Source organism: Lepidochelys olivacea (genome assembly GCF_965140295.1).
Source record: "Lepidochelys olivacea isolate rLepOli2 genome assembly, chromosome: 1".
NCBI lineage: Eukaryota > Metazoa > Chordata > Testudines > Cheloniidae > Lepidochelys > Lepidochelys olivacea.
This window is the reverse complement of record NC_140411.1, coordinates 119,323,907-119,341,853: the sequence shown is the minus strand read 5'-3', so window position 1 is coordinate 119,341,853 and position 17,947 is coordinate 119,323,907. Positions and strand designations below refer to the sequence as shown.

The 17,947-nt window shown below is 41.2% G+C and overlaps 1 protein-coding gene across 1 annotated transcript in view; it reads right to left on the bottom strand.

Annotated features, from left to right (window-relative positions):
• RFX8 (regulatory factor X8) overlaps nt 1-17,947 on the bottom strand; it is a 44,475-nt gene that overhangs the window by 20,314 nt on the left and 6,214 nt on the right. The window contains exons 3-7 of the mRNA XM_084644025.1: nt 15,486-15,547; nt 11,141-11,227; nt 4,742-4,805; nt 239-349; nt 75-152 (exon numbers count right to left, since the gene is read on the bottom strand). Of these exons, the coding sequence (XP_084500151.1) occupies nt 75-152; nt 239-349; nt 4,742-4,805; nt 11,141-11,227; nt 15,486-15,547 (402 nt within the window). The remainder of the gene's footprint in view (nt 1-74; nt 153-238; nt 350-4,741; nt 4,806-11,140; nt 11,228-15,485; nt 15,548-17,947) is intronic.

Below are 17,947 nucleotides of genomic sequence, written 5' to 3'. Positions count from 1 at the left end.
ACAATCAGTTTTTGTCATCTAAATAAATCACTAATACTCATATTTACAGATATGTTATTAAAACAAGGGTATACCCTGTCAAGTTCTTTGTTCCTCAAGTTCTGTAAAACATCTTGACAGTAGTTACAATAATCATCAGCAAGCAATGCAACCTAGAGAATGCAAACAAAAAAGAGTCTGCAAAACAATCACACAGGCCAAGAGCTAATTTTCTTGATTACTGAATGGCTAAACTTACTATTTTATATGAGTGTGTCTTTCCTAACTCTTGCTCCCAAGAAGAAAATCTCTTGAATTCAGGCAAAGGGGATCCACATTTGTCTTTCTCTGTCTGCAAATTGATACCAGACTGGAAACAATTTAAAGGCTTACTTTTTTAAAAACAATCACTTTGTTAGATTTTTAAATTTAAACAATAAAATGTTAATAAAAGAAGAACACACTTATCTTACTAACATTTCACATTATATTAAAGGCACTCAGGCCCAGATTTATAAAGGTATTTATGGCACCTTAGAGACTAACCAATTTATTAGAGCATGAGCTTTCGTGAGCTACAGCTCACTTCCTCAGATGCATATCGTGGAAACTGGAAGTGAGCTGTAGCTCACGAAAGCTCATGCTCTAATAAATTGGTTAGTCTCTAAGGTGCCACAAGTCCTCCTTTTCTTTTTGCGAATACAGACTAACACGGCTGTTACTCTGAAAGGTATTTAGTCATTGCTGTGCTCAGCATCACAACACCTAACTGATTTAGGAGCAGGAGTACTTGTGGCACCTTAGAGACTAACCAATTTATTTGAGCATAAGCTTTCGTGAGCTACATAAGCTGTAGCTCACAAAAGCTTATGTTCAAATAAATTGGTTAGTCTCTAAGGTGCCACAAGTACTCCTTTTCTTTTTGCGAATACAGACTAACACGGCTGTTACTCTGAAACCTGATTTAGGAGCCTGAATCCCCTCAACAGTCAATAGGATTTAGACTCCCCAGTGCCTAAATTCCTTTTGAAAATGAGACTTAGGCATTGTGACACTGAGCACAGTAACATCTACATACCTTTAAAAATCTGGGCCACAGTGTGTTTATATGTTGTATAAACAATATTGTCAAAGCAACTCATCTATTTCTCCATGGGAATTCTTGTCCTGATACCTATTATGACAGATGTGAGACCTTAGAAGTGCTTGGAAATCAAGACTCTGTAATGCCAACCAGCAAGGAGGTGCAGAGGGGTTACAGAGATCACTGGGACCTGACATACAGTCTAGCTCACAAAAGAGTGTCATGTAAGGTCTCAAATAAAAGCCAGTGTCACGCTGGTCACCAATAGTTTTGTGAATTGTATATGTATATACACGTAAGGAGCTGCAAATATGTTCTTAAAGTCTAAATAAAAATAGTGGTCACCAGCAAAGGTGAAAAAACAGGTTTTCTGTCAGACAAGACCCATCTGTCTGTTTACATGTAAACTGAATATTGTCTCATTCATAATGGGTCTCCCATCACCAGTCTCAATTATATGCAAATGAAGGATTGTGGGGACTTCAGAAAGAAATTGACAGGAAGAGAAAAACAACAGTGGGGAGAGAATCTTATCTGGTGGTACAGATCAAAGGTTTGCTGGAGTATATATGGGGAGTGTCATGGGGTACCAAGTCTTGCACTGGACAACAAGGGGTTAAAGAGCTGCTCTGGGATCAGCCAGCCCTGCCCTGCCACTCCTGCAAGAGATTCACAGACTGGAGGAGGAATTAAAAGGGAGCAGAACAGCTCACTTGGAGGCAGGCCAGGGAAGAAAAAGGACCTTGCAGCTTCTGAAGAAAGGACTGAGGGAAGGCAGGATCTCTCCCATCCACAGCTGCATGAAGGTCCCTCCCTGAGGCAAGGGAGGACCGGCTTCTGATAAACCCTGAGAGGGAGGCATTTCCCCCTCCTTCACCTATTACTAACCCTGTTGATTTGGCTTATGGACTACCCCTGAAGGGGTGAGACTTGGAACTGACCTGGCCAGAGGCCAAGGCATGAGAAGAGCGGAAGCGAGTTACCATGCCACGCTTGGCCGTGAAGAGGTGCCAAGCGGTGAGCTGACTCCCTTCATGCTTTCCTGTAGAGATGCTGAACTTTGGACAATAGTGGGGTGGCAGGGAGTGATCCAGGGAGGGCAGCCTTAAAGTGCTCATGGGCGTCAGACCCTTTTATTGCCCTCAGAGGGCCCTGTGCTGGAGTCTGCAGAGAATGGAGGGAAGGCAAGAGGAGGCTGAAGGGAAAATTCGAGTTTCACAGATGCAAGCTGGACTGGAGAACTTTGAGGGTAGACTGCTGGATGAGGAAAGTGGCCAGTGGCAGCATGGGACCATGAGAACCAGGCACAGGAAAAGATCAGCTAGTGAAGGAGAAACAGAGCTCAGGAACAGGTTTGCTGAGTTGTACAATGAAGAGCACAGCAGGCTGCAACAGAACATGGGAGGGCAAGGAATAAGAGAAGGGTGGCTAGTCCTACAAGAAGAGGGGAACCGTAAATGCAGATTGCCAGGGTTTGGAGCCCCAGGAGGGATAGGTGACAACTTGCAGAAGATAGCAAGAAAGAGCTAAAGATAAGAGGACTTGCAGCCGGAAAGAACAGAACGAGGAAGACCAGAGAATCACAGCAACAATAGGGGACTCCCTATTAAGAACAGACAGGCCTGTCACCAGAGATGATCTGGAAAACGGATGAGTATGCTGTCTGCTGGGAGCTAAGATATGGGATGTGGACCTGAGGCTGAAGAGAATCCTAATGAGAGCAGGGAAGAATTCACTGCCCTTCACATGGGAACAACTGATTCTTGCTAGAACACATCAAGAGAGATTATGCCAGGCTGGGTAAGATACTTTAAGAAATGGCGTCTCCGGTGATCTTGAGTGGGATTCTGCCATTTCCCTAGAGGAGGAGAATGAAGGTGAGACAACAATATGATGATCAACCATTACGATGATGGCCAGGCAGTGGTGCTGTAAGGAGCGCTTTGGGATATTTGATCACTGGAAAGTATTCATGGACAAAGGACTATTCTCATGGGATGGATTCCACCTGAGTAGGGAGGGAAACAGATTTCTGGGATGGAGGTTGGCACAACTGATTAAAAGAACTTTCAAACTAGGTATCTGGGGGAGACAGTTGGGAGATGTTCACGTATTCTCCACACCTGCTTGTAATACTGAATGGGAAGAAACTCTAGTAAGAAAGGATATAGCAATGGAGAAAGGAACAACAGAAGTAGCAGAATGGACATCAAGAGGAAAGATAGTGCCAATACCAATGATAGCTCAGGTAGGTGATACTGGCAGCATAACGACTGTACCTAAACAGGTGAGGAATCTGGGCAAAGCAATACAGAAACTACTAAGATTTCAGTACACCAAAGCAAGGAGCCTGGGTAACAAAATGGAGGAATTAGAGTTACTGGTGCAGAAAGTGATTTATTTGAGCATAAGCTTTCGTGAGCTACAGCTCACTTCATCGGATGCATACTGTGGAAAGTGTAGAAGATCTTTTTATATACACACAAAGCATGAAAAAATACCTCCTCCCACCCCACTCTCCTGCTGGTAATAGCTTATCTAAAGGAGGAGGTATTTTTTCATGCTTTGTGTGTATATAAAAAGATCTTCTACACTTTCCACAGTATGCATCCAATGAAGTGAGCTGTAGCTCACAAAAGCTTATGCTCAAATAAATTGGTTAGTCTGTAAGGTGCCACAAGTACTCCTTTTCTTTTTGCAAATACAGACTAACACGGCTGTTACTCTGAAACGGGTGCAGAAAGTGAAACCACATATTATAGGGATAACAGAAACATGGTGGAATTAGTAAAGATTGAAGTACATGTATTGAAGGGTATGGGCTGTTCAGGAAAGACAGAAATAAAGGTAAAGGTGGTGGAGTAGCATTGTATATTAACAATGAGGTAGACTGTGAAGAAATTAGAAGTGATGGAATGGATAAGACAGTGACTGTGTCAAAATCACTTTAGGGAAGAAAGCTACCACAGATTCCCCAGGGATAGTGCTTGGAGTATGCTATAGACTCCCAGAATCCAATTTGGATTTGGATATGGATAGAGACATCTTTAATGTTTTTAATGAACTCAATACTACTCAATACTATACTGGGAATTGTGTGAGATATTGATTTCCCAGATATAGATGGGAGGACAAGAGGGCCCAGATATTCCTGGATGTGATAACTGACAGATTTCTTCACCAAACCAACAAGAGGTGATGCCACTTTAGATTTAGTATTTGGTGAGTAGTGAGGATTTCACAGAACTGTGTGTAGAGGACAACCTTAATTCGAGTGATCTGGAGCTTATAGGTGCCAATACAGTCTCATTGAACTGTACTGATTCAGGCTCAGCAGCCCGATATTTTGTGGAAATGAGTCTAAGTGTGGGCCTGCACAGCGAAGGCCATGTCCTACTGACACCGATAGACACAAACCTGGGCTCTCTTAGCTACAGCTTCCACATTAAGCCTACCTAATGATTTGGGCAGACAGTGAGGTGACGAAAAATATTTAACCAGTAAGTAAGCAAAAAAATAAGTAGCCAGCTAATGAACCTATACACAGAGATATACTACTTTAAAGGGTATTATGGGCAAGCTGCACTTTACTAAGACATAATGTTGTGATCGTTTTAGCTCATTAAACCATTATTGATCTTTCAGTTTTGTAGTAAATCCACTTTATTTGATACTCACTGTTCCTTTTCTGTAGCCGTTGCTCTCATAATTTGCTACATCCTCAGAACTGGAGCCATCCCCACTGTGGTGGAATACACATAACATAACTCCAATTTTAAAAACTGTTGGCTTATTAGGTCTTTAGTATGAAAATTATCTCTAACTGGCTAGGTTATCAGACTGGGACTGACACAACCGTTTGTGTAATAATAATAATTTTAAGAAACAACCTCTCCCTCTTACCACTTCGTCCCATGACTTTTAGTTTATTAATTGATTTTCTAAATGGGTTGATTTCTCAGATCTTAATTAAAAAATCATTATGCAAATAAAATCAACAAACAGGCCATTTTAAAATGCAAAGGTAGGTGATTAGGTTTTTTTTAACTTCTTGTGCCAAATTCACTATTTTACATTAGTGGATACAGCTCCACTGAAACAAACACACAAAAGAACTACAAACATGTAAATAATGAGAGGCCCTTTTTATCATCTTGATCACTTTGATTGTACATCCCATCCCTTTCCCCCCGCCCCCGATCCTTTATGGTCAATTTAGATTGTACATTGTTCAGAGTAGGAACTGGTTCTTCAACTTTGTAATGCATCAGAGGTGTCCCACAAGGCTCAGCCCTAGTCCATCCTACTAACATTTATATGAACTCGAGGAAGCTGGTTTGACAACATAGATTGAAATGCCAAGAATGTGCAGAAAATATGTAGCTCTACCTGTTTTACATCTGCTGTAAACAACACCGTCTCCCAGCTCTCTCTGTGGTTGTGATCAGCTTCAGCCAGCCAACCAGGCAAAAGAGATGTAGTACGAGGGTGACCAGATGTTCTGATTTTATAGGGACAGTCCTGATTTTTGGGTCTTTTTCTTATATAGGCTCCTATTACCCCCCACCCCCGTCCCAATTTTTCACACTTTCTGTCTGGTCACCCTATGTAATACTGACAGGAAGAAGGAAGTATTTTGAAGAATTTTCATAGCTTTCGGTCCTTTTGGACTCCTCAGTGTTTTTGGAGCATAGTCACTGTTGTGTAAAAAGTACACTTCCACTTACAGCTGGCCAGAAGCCTGCATTAGGGCTGTCCAACCAGACACAGACCTCATGATAGTGATCCATGCATTTGTGACCTCAAGACTTGCTTACTGCAACTCATTATGTGTAGGGAGAAAGCCACCCACCCTGAAATAACTCAAACCAGGGAAAATGCAGCAGCGTTATCTACTTAGGGCATGTTAGTCACTACAGAGACTATACCAATTTAGTATGTCATCATAGTTGTGCCATCACAGCCCCGTAGTGTAGCTGCAGCCTACTCTGATGGAAGGGGTTTTTCTGTCAGGTTAGGAAAACTCCTCCCCGAACAAAGTTATCTGAGGGATGGTCTACATTGGGAACTTACATCAGAATATCTAAGTCTCTTGGGCATATAAAAAATCCACACCCCTAAAGTAGGGTTGACAATTTTGGTTGGACATATTCCTGGAGGTTTCATCACATGACAATCTTTAATTAAAGATTAATCTTTAATTCCTGGAGACTCCAGGACAATCCTGGATTGGCAACTCTACCTGAGAGACATAGCTATGCCAACGTTACCCCTGGAGTAGACAGCATTAGGTCAACAGAGTAATTCTTCTCTTGACCTAGCTACCATCTCTTGAGGAACTGGATTACCTACACCAAGAGGCCTAGGTAGTGTCTACACTGAAGCAGTAAAGCAGCGGCTGCAGCTTTGCCGCTGTAGTGCGGTGGGTGGTGCTCAGCCTTTCCAGACCACTTTCAGGAGTCTAATTTGTCTTGCATACCCCCCAGTTACACCTCACTTAAAAATACAAAAGTGTCACAGCACACTATTAGTGGTAAATTGCTTACTTTCTCATTTTTACCCTATAATTCTAAAATAAATCCATTGGAATATAAATATTGTACTTATTTTCAGTGCATAGTTCACAGAGCAGTATAATATTGTATGAAATTTTAGTTTGTACTGATATTGCTAGTGCTTTTTATGTAGCCTTTTGTAAAACTAGGCAAATATCTAGATGAGTTGATGTACCCCCAGGGGCATGCGTACCCCTGGTTGAGAATCACTGCTGTAGTGGTTTAAGTATAGACAGACCCTAAGTTGACAAAAGGACTCTTTTTTCATACCCTGCCGCATGTAACTATACTGAATCAACTTTTCAGTGTAGTACAGGCCTTAAAAACACAAGTTACTAAAAACACATTATCCCACTGCCCTGCTGTTTGCACTGGCTTCTCATTAAGAACAGAGGCCAATTCAAGGTCTCAGTCCTGATATTTAAAACCATCCATGGGACTGGATCTAGCCACCTGAGAGATCACCACTCTGCCACTATGATCTGCCATGAAATCTCCATTCCGCTGGAAAAATGAAATTGTTGATCAATGACCATTATGGTCCACGACCTTAACACTATGTATGTTCAATAATATGTTTAATGCCTTAACACCAACACTATCCTAGAATCCAGAGCTTTTTAAGTTGGTGAGAGAAGAAATGAAGAAACTTAGAACTAGAAGTATTCTTGTCATTTATTTTGTTAATTTTGCAGATTTCTAAAATCTGTTTTAAAAAAAAAAAAAAAAAAAAGGATTTTCAGTTCCTGCTCCGAGAAGGTGGCCAGCTGTATCTTGTGCTGCTGCTACTATGGCAACACATCTCAGCTGTGCTCTCGCTCAGTAGGCTGGCTGGCACAGCGTGCTTGTTCTTGTGCTGCCCCCCTTCATTAGGGCCAGTCAGGCAACATGTGAGTGTGTGAGCTGCTGCTGCTGCCTAGAAACAGACAAATGGCAGCACTCTCCCTCCACTCAACAGCCAGATGAAAGCTCAAAGATAATTAAGTGTAAACACAGTCTGATCTCTGCCTTGGAAAAATTAACATATATGTGACTCTACTGTTAGCAAATATTATCTTTATTTACCCAGTACCCGAAAGTGAGCTAGGCATCACACAGAACAGAGAGAGTGAGGGAAGTTCCTACCCTAATGCACTTACCATCTAAATAAGGTCAAGAAAGATGTAAGTGAAAAGGAAAGAAAGAAAAGGAAGTGGGTAGAGGAAGGGGAGGATGAGTAACAACAAGATCATCTGATATTTATTCATTCCTGTTAATGTGTTTTTGGGGGATTTGGGGGGTAACTGCAGTTGAAACGGGAAAGAAATTGTGGGGAAGGGAATACCATAGGCCTGAAAGAGGGGAAGAAAAGTGACAGAGGAAGACTGAGGGGAAAAGAGGAAGAGGAGGGTGGCAGGTGAAAGAGCCTCTCTCAGACTCCTTCCAGATGGAGGAGCAATATAAAGAGTTTTACATAAACAGTATTAAGATTAGATTCCGTAGCAGATTCAAGATCAATTTCCATTATTTAGAAGAAAATGTTAAGATCTTCTTCGACATTAATTAATTAATCACACCAGATTTTGGAAATCTCCAACTCCAGTCTTTCATATTTTGATATTTTTAAATATTTTGCCAAAAAATATTTTAAATTATTTTAAAAAATGATTAAATGTTCATGATGGTTTTTGGAGGGCTTGGGGGCTACAAATAGCTATAACGCTAGTTGGAATTCTTGGATTTTTTGAAAATGTTGATGTAAATTTTTTTTAAGTGAATTTTTTACCAGTTTATCAGCTTTAATTAGACCCCATATGTAAGATGATGGTGATTTCAGAAAGTAACGGACTCAACAGGGAGGCCTGTGAAAGTGAGTTAATACTATTAGGACAAACATGATCACACTTTTGTTATACTTCTCTGTTATAACCAGTAAAAGGAGTTTATTTTATTTATTTATATTTATCAAATCTCAAAATCTCTCTTGAAACTGGAAAGAGGTCACTACATTGTCATTTTCATAGCCGCTCTCTCTCTGGAGAATGTCTCTTGATCACCAGGGTATAACCAAAGAAGAGACCTGTTTTTCAGGGGCTAAGGATATCCTTGGCAGGGAGATGAAAATGGGAAGAGGGGCCCCACAGTCAGTGTAGTGACACAAAACTTCCAACAGGTAGCCTCCAGCCAAACACCTAGATCTGCAGGTGTTTTGGTCCAATTTCAGCTGCTTGTTTTAGGGATGAAGGACAAACTGCAGGGAAGCCAGAGCCAGGGAAGCTGCTGGAGCAGGTGCTGCAGTCGCTGTTGGGCTATTGCACAGCAGCTCCCCCCTGTGGCTAAGCCGAACCCAGCAGCAGAGGCAGTGCCAGTTGGATGTGGTTTCTTCAACAGAAAGGAGCTAAGGAGTGCATCCCAATGCATCCGATGAAGTGAGCTGTAGCTCACGAAAGCTTATGCTCAAATAAATTGGTTAGTCTCTAAGGTGCCACAAGTCCTCCTTTTCTTTCTAAGGAGTACAGTGACTAGAAACTGTTACTTCTTTTCCAGGAGGACAAGGGTGCTGCAGACTGATGCACTTATTTGCCACATTCCTAGACAGGAACCAGGAGGCGAGCTCCCCATGATGGCTGCTCTAAACCCATGTCTATAGGTAGCTATGGATACTATTTGAATTTGGGACTCTCTGAGAACAATTTGTTTATTCTCCGAATAAGTATTTGTTAGTTGATCAGCTACAGAACCTGATCCTCCACTCTATTCCACCAGTTTTATGCCAGCCTCACTCCTCTGACTTCAGTGCAGTTACACTGCTGTAAAACTGGTGTAACAGGGTGCACAGTCAAAGTGATGGGGTCTAATTTTCCATTCCCTTGCAGCTCATATAGTCATTTATAGTTAGGGTGACCAGATGTCCTGATTTTATAAGATTTTATACTGTCCCAATATTTGGGTCTTTGTCTTACAGAGATGCCCATTACCCTCCACCCCCGTCCCGATTTTTCACACTTGCTCTCTGGTCACCCTATATATAGTATCATAAGTATTTATATGGCTCCCATTACCATAGTATCTGAGTGCCTCACAGTCATTAATGTATTTATCCTCACAACACCTCGTGAGGTAGGGAAGTGATATTATCCCCATTTTACAGATGGGGAATGAAGGCACAGAGAGACTAAAGTCACATCTGTACTGCAAACAGCAACCAAAGAAAAAGAAAAGAAACCCATGGCAGTGAGTCTCAGAGCTTTGGTAAACTGTGCTGCAGGGATATATAGCTGTGCAGACATTTGGGCTTGGGCTGGAGTCTGGGCTCTGAGACCATCCCCTCGGCGGATTTCAGAGCCCAGGCTCTGGCCTGAGCCCAAATATCTACATGGCTATTTTTAGCCCCAGAGCACAAGGCCCAGTCAGTTGACCTGGACTCACACTGCAGGGTTGGGGTTTTTTTGCAGCGTAAACGTACCCTAAATGACCATTTGCCCAAGGTTATGCAGGAAGACAGTGGAGAAGCAGAGAATTTAACCCAGGTCTCCTTAGTCACAGCCTAGCACCCTATCTGCTGGGACATCCTACTCCTCCTGTAGAAAGTGAATGAGAAATGGGTGCAAACACTGTTAATGAGTGAACTTTGATTTCGTAGCATTTTATATCCACTTTGCACAGGCATGAAAGTGCAAGTCAGTGGAGAATCAGCCCGACAGTTGCTTATTTAAACTATTGACCTGATCCTGGAAATAGCAGGCATAGGGCTTACTGCTATGAGTACTCAGGACTACTCATGGTGGAGAACTGTGGATCTGATCCTGCTCCTATTGCAGTCAATGGCAAAACTTCTATTGACTTCAATGGGACACGATCAAGCCCTTTGCCCATAGACAAGAGTCTGCAGGAGTCTTACATTGTACCATTTTTTAGACTGTTTTATTTTTCACATTTAATTTGTTCTCTTCTGTTGTGTGTATTTTCTCACAGTTGCATCCTTTTTTTGGCTCTCTTTTTAACTCTAAAACTGTAATACAAAGGAAACCAAAACAAAAGTAGGCCTTTTCAAAGTAAAGACAATCCCGCATTAATTTGAATGGTAAGAAACAGAAAACAAAACTACATATAGAATGCATTTCAATAAATCACAATTACTGTAAGTGCCAATACATTGCTTAAATTGTGAGGATTAGCAATCAAGATGCACTAGTATGATTAAACAAGTGTTCACACCACTGGTGCTGACCACTTATATTTTTGCTCTTATTTAGTTTCTCAGCATTTTTAAGCTCTTGTTTTAGTTTTGTCATAGATTTCCTGCACTTAAGAGCCATCTGCTGAAAATGTCAAGTGCATGGAAGTGTGATTTTGTGTTCAATTAGGTGTGCAACTGCCACTTTTTAAAACTGGAGCCTTTGTATTAATGACAATATTTAATTAGATTGCATTATTATAGGAAAATGCAATTCTTTTATCAATTTTCAGTAGGCAATGAAGCAGATTTTAAAGAAAATTGTATTAATGCACCTTTTATAATTAAGAACATTTAAATCCAAACCTGTGATTTTTTTTTTTAGCCAGAAGATAGCAATAATGAGCATAGAAGGAAGAGCTCTTCTTGATATGTATTCCATCGTAGTGATACCTAAAAAAATACAAAATGTGATGGACTGACAAGTATACAGTTTGCAAGACCAAGTCATCTCTGAACTCACATCTGTATTCCACAAGCAGCTCGCAATTCTTTTGAAATAAGAAAACAAAGGTAGAAAACTGTATTTATTTTTAAAATTGTTTAAATCTTATTTTGTCTAATGTTTGAATAAACACATTTTGACAAACTTTTTTTTTAAAAAATAACTTTACAATCACTTTTTAAAACAGCCTTTGTAATTTAATAATAAAGTGTTTGTTAGTTTTTAAAAAACTGTCAACCCTGGAGCAGTGTGGGGAGTGCAGCCAACCTATACAGCAGAAGCACAGAGACTAGGGCAGGATCCTCATTGAGGTCAAAGAAGCTACTTCAGTGGAGTTACATGAATTTATACCAACTGAGGATCTGGCCTCCCATCTCCAGTCATGGAAGATTAAAACCACTTCCGGTTAAGGATGCCACCTGTCCAGTTGCTGCCTGAGGAATTAAATCTCTTGTTTTTTGAAATCCCCCACTAAGCACTGGCACCTCTTGTTGATACTGGGGTGGTGTGGAACCACTGTTCACACTGCTGTCATGCCACTGTACAGCTTCTGAAGTGCCATTTCCCCACTGGCTTTTTACCTGATACCTATTGGACAGTAAACAATTCTTAGTGGGCCCAATTCTGACCATACTAAGCCAGCAGAGATTTCCCCTTTCCTCAGGGTTACTCTCTCATGGACAGGGCCGGCTCTAGGCACCACCAAACCAAGCCCGTGCTTGGGCGGCACTTTTCAAGGGGTGGCACTCTGGCCCTTTTTTTTTTTTTTTCGCTTTGGCTGCACTCTGGCTTTTTTTTTTTTTGGCGCTTGGGCCCGGCCCTGCTCATAGAGTTTTAAGGCCAGAAGGGACCACTAGATCATCTAGTCTGACCTTCTGTATAGCACAGCCCATCAACCCACCCAGCAACCGCACACTAACCCAACAACTAAAACGAAACCCCATGGGCAGCGGGTATAATGGGCCAGGGAAGGCTCTGGTTTCCCTGTCTGGAGCCGTTGCCACAGGACGCTGGACTGAGGCTGCTTGGGCCAGCCAGGGCTGGCCTGGGATTAGGGCCGGCCTGGGGCTCCTCAGGTGGTGGGTGAGGAGGGGGCTCAAGGTTCCAGCCAGCCCAGGACTTCTCCCACTGCAGGAGTGGAGGGGTGGGGGGGGGGGCTCTGGGCTCCTGCCATGGGGGGTGGGGCCTCATGCAGAAGGGGCAGGGCATGGGGCTAGCCTCCCCAAAGGGGAGGTCCATCTGGCGCCCATGACGAAACCAACATATTACAACCCACAGGAGACTAGTCTATTATGTGCCACAAGTAGAGTATAGGAAAGAACATGGTGCACCAGTGCCTAAGGCCCCACAATATCAGGGGAAATGATTGATATACCCAGATGGTCCTGGCAAGTGACTCACCCACAGGCTGCAGAAGAAAACAAAAAACCTCCAAGATGACTGTCAATCTGAACTGGAGGGAAATTCCTTCCTGATCCCAAGTATGGTGATCAGTTAGACCCTGAGCATATTAGCAAGCCCCAGCCAGCCAAGCACCTGAGAAAGAATGCTCTGTGCTACTTCAGGGCCCTGGCCCTCCCTGCATTGTGTCCCATATCCAGATGCTTCAGTGGAAGAAGATTAAAAAAAAATCCCCCCAAGTATACTAGGGGCGGGGAGGGAGGAACTCCCTTCCTGACCTCTGCTGGGTGGCTGGCTAAAATCCTGAAGCATGAGCTGTAGGAACATAGGACTTAAACCAGAGGTGAACTCCAGAGCTGTTGAACCTAGCCCTCATCATCATAATAAATAACCCTGTCATGAAACTGCACTCATAAATTTATCCAGCTCTTTCTTAAAACTAGTTAAGTGGTCTGCTCCCACAACTCCTACTGGGAGGCTGTTCCAGAACCTCACCCTTCTGATGGTTAGAAACCTTCTTCTAATTTCCAGCCTGAATTTGTTAATGGCCAGTTTATACCCATTTGTTCTAATGCCAACATTGTCCTTTAGCATAAATAACTTTTCACCCTCTCTAGTATTTGCTATCAATAAATACAAATGGGGATTAATTATATCCTCCCTCAACCTTCTTTTTGCTAAACAAGCTGAGCTTGTCCAGTCTACTCTCATAAGATAGATCCTCCATTCCCATGTCATCCTAGTAGCTCTTCTCTGCACCTGTTCCAGATTAAATTAATCTTTCTTGAACATGAGTGACCAGAATTGTACACAATATTTCAAGTGAGGTCTTACCAGCACCTTGTGCAATGGCATTAATACTTCTCTATCTCTACTGGAAATGCCTTGCCTAATCCATGCTAGGATCACATTTGCCATTTGCCTTTTTTACAGCTGCATGATATTAGTGGCTCATTGTCATCCTGTGATCACCTTAAGTGTATGACCGAGCACTTGGTACTGTTGAATTTCATCCCATTTCTGTTTTTTGAGTCTTCAAGATCATCCAGATTTTCCTGTATAATGTTCCAATCCTCCTGTGTATTGATGTTGCCTCCCAACTTAGTATAATCAGCAAATTTCACTAGCACACTCCTACTTTTCATATTTAATAAAAATATTGGATAAGATTGGTTCCAAGACTGATCCTTGAGGAACTCCATGAGTAACTTCCCTCAGTCCGATAATTCACCTTTCAGCACAAAACAATGCCTTCTCCAGTTTAGCCAATTCCTTATCCACCTTACTATGTTTCTACTGAGCCACATCATCCCTAATTTAACTAATAATTTTCCATGTGGCATTGTGTCAAATGCTTTACTGAAGTCCAAATATATTAGACCTGCTGCATTTTCCTTACTTTACCCCCTTCAAAAAAACCCAAAACATTATTTTCTAAAAGAAGAAAATCAGGTTACTCTGGCATGATCTTTCTTTGGTAAACCCATGTTGCATTGCACTCCCTTTACCATTTACCTCTACGAATTTCATTATTCCTCCCTTCACAGTTCGTTCTAAAATCTTGCATACCAATGAAGTCAGACTAAAATTGCCCAGATCACATTTTTTCTCCTTTATTAAATATAGGCATGATGTTAGCTATTCTCTAGTCATATTGTACTACCCCCAAATAGATAGATTTATTAAAAATCCTTGGTGCAATACTAGTAATTCCCTGTGCCAGTTCTTTCAGTATTCTGTGGTAGAAATTATCCAGTGTCCCACCCCCACCCCCGCCCCGATTTGAGTGCATGGCATAGAACCAGTGTAGGCAGTTTGTGTACCAGCCACCCCTAATCCCAGGTTAGGGGATGTGTCAGACTGTGCATGTGAGTGTATGTCAGAGCTTCACTGTGCTGATACTATGCTGGTGTAAAGGACCTAGTTTGCTCTGGCATCAGCTATGTGTATTAGTCAAAAATCTAATGTGAGAATGGCACCACAGTAATTGAAAGTGATGGGGCCAGGCTGATACAGAAGATTTGTTAGACGATCTAAGTAAACTATGCCACTTTCAGAATCAGTATTTTAATTGCAGTCCTTTCATCTTTATTAAGCAAAATTCTCATGCAATTGGCATACCTAAGGCCTTGAAAATAAATCATTTTTTTTCTTCTGTTCAGCGGTTATGAATTTGGACATTAAATCAATGGATTAAAAGTCAATGGGACTCAATTCTGTATGGGAGTGGGAGAGGGGAAAATCCATCAGGGAGCCAGTAACAATTTATAACAGTTCCATTATGAGCCAGATTGTGAAGGGCCACTCAATGGGTGCACAGGGACAGAAGAGACTCCCTGCCTTTAGGACCTCTTGCATAGGACTGGTCAAAATAAGAGTCCTTGGGCTTACCTGATCACAAGAATCACTCTGCTTCCCTCAGACACAATGCCTCTGGAGTGCCTTACTAGGGTAATGAGCTTCTGCACCCCCCTAACACAAGTCGGTGCTTCAAAAGCACCAGAGTACTTTAAATAGTGTTTTTTAAGTTTTAAAAATTAAAATTATCTTGAATTCATATGCTAAAAAACAGCTTGGATATGGTGACTTTCATTAAATTAATCCTACTTTAATTTACTGGTAACGCCATCAATCACAATACAGCTGTTCTTGTGATTACAGACATTCAACAAGAACCTCAGCTAGGGTAGAGCAGGGTCTCAAGTTAACAGAGCTGAGGATACAGTTATTTATATTATTTCCCCCCCAAAAAGGGTGTAATTAACATTTTAAAATAAAGCAGTAAATGAAATAAATAAATAATACCTGGCACTTCCCCTTGTGCCCAGCCTTCTGGTCCCCAGATCTGGAAAAACTAAGCGAACAAGCTAAAAAACACAAAAGATAAGAGTTACCTGGGTGAGTCATTAACATATAAAGATTTATCTGATTTGTTTTCCTCTAATTGTTTCCATTACTGCACATCCCCTCACAAACTGCTGTGATACCTGTTCTCCCAATAACACTCAAATAGTAATTGCTGAATTAGCTGGTGTGCATCTCTAATATGTTGCCAATATGAAGCCCAGTCTGGCACACCTTACTCAGTCAAGTAGTTCTTACTCACACAAGTAGCCCCAATGACTTTAGTTAGCCTTCTCACGCTTGCAGGATCGGGTTTGACTTATCAATTTTTTTTTATCAAGTTGCCGAGTATCCCTTTGCTCATATTGAAGGAAATGTGAATTGAAATCATTCGGCGCCTCTCAAGATTAGCACCATGTAAGCCTGTAAGTGTAATAATCCAAATTGCTATTATTACACACACAGTAGGAGTATGAGCTATCTTATAAAGCTACAGACAAAACAAGAGAGCTCATGCTACCTTTCCTTTTTAGAACAGGAACAGATTATCAAATACACAATGCATCTACTCTAGATAAACCGTGGGAGTCTTCGTTGTCCAGGGTAGGAACAAAATGAATCAAGTATGAAGTTGTTTGGTGTCAAAGGCCTTGTCTATACTAGACATTTTTTTTCCCCAATTGCCCTAAGATGCAGCTCCCACATTGGTAGTAATGATGGGAGTTCTAATGTAACCACGTTGGTAGTGTCTGCCAGCATTTTTACCACCGTGTTACCTCTATTTGATTTAAACTGAGTTTGATGACACAGTATTAAAAATAAAGGCAATAATTATACAGCAATTAAATAATAAAAATATAATAAAACTATACAGCAATTAAACACCTGCAGCTGGCCCAGGTCAACTGACTCGGACTCATGGGGCTTGGGCTGCTGGGCTGTAAAACTGCTGTGTACACATTCAGGCATGGGCTGGAGCCTGAGTTCTGGGACCCCGTAAATGGGGAGGGTCCCAGAACCCAGGCTCCAGCCGAAGCCCAATCATCATGTCTATACAGCAATTTTTAGCCCCACAGTCCGAGTCCTGCGAACTCAAGTCAGCTGACCTGGGCCAGCTCAGCAGCCATGCCACAGGTCTTTTATTCCAGCGTAGACATATCCTAAAGGTCTTGGGGTGAAATCCTCGCAATGAAGTCAATGGTAAAATTCCCATTCATTTCAATAAGACAAGGATTTCATCCCTTGACTTGTCTACACACCAATTTGCACTAGTTTAACAAAATGTGTCTTTTAAAACCCATTTAATTAAACCACTGCAAGTTTGTGTGCCATATTTTGGTTTAAGAGTTGCTTATTTTGATTTAGCTTAATCCTGTGAAACAACAATAAACTACTCTGAAACTGAAATAAGAATAGCTACATACAACTTGTACAACTAAACTAAACTGATTAAAAAAAATACTTCTAATTAAACAGCGGCAAGTAAGTGTGAAGACAAGGCCTAACAGCTTGAATACCAGTGGAGTTGCACCAGTGGTAGCAATAGTGGGAAATTTTGAGCAAAAAATGCATAGGGTAACCATAGTCAAAAATGTTATTTTTTCTTTATTCACATGAATAAAGTTAAGCAGTATGCATCTGTTTGTTAGGACTGAATGATTTGGGTCTTAAAAGATAATTCTCCTGTTGGCTATAAAAGCTCCAGACTATTTGAAGAGTGACATTGTCTAAAGGACTTCTTTTACTCCTGCATCTTGCTTTGCTTGGATGATTCTATAAACACACACATATTCTGTGTGTGGCGCAAAATCTTCATAAGTAAATTTAATTTTTTTTTAAACTGATAAACAACATGAAGACCAGGATGCTTTGCAGCATCAAACCTTGGACAAAAAAAATACAGTGCTAATTGTTTATATAAAATATAAAGTTTTCAGTCTACACCTGAGAGGTTTGTTGGTATAGCTATACTGGCAAACCTTCCTATTGTAGACACAATTTAACTCTTATACCAGTTTGAAGAATAAAATAAGCTGTCCTAGCAAAAGGACTTTTTTGACGGTATAATTTCATCTATGCTGTGTCTAGAGCTTTTGCAGGTATAGAAATGTCATTTAAAAAAAAAATCACATCTCTAATCAACATTACAATACCAGTAAAAGTTTTGAATGTAGACCTTACCTCAGAGAGAAAATAATGCAGATAAAATTCCCCAAGCAAGCCAAAGAGGGTATTATACCAAGAGATAGGATAGCAGAATTCAAACAAAATCTCTCCCAGAATTCTACATTGAAGGTATTTTATTGCATAACTACTTATCCTTGTCTGTAAATTAAGCTCCCTTAGTTTGCAACATGATCAAACCCTGTACAAATATCTCTTTATGAATTTACACAAGGTCTCAGCCCATTATCTTAAACCCC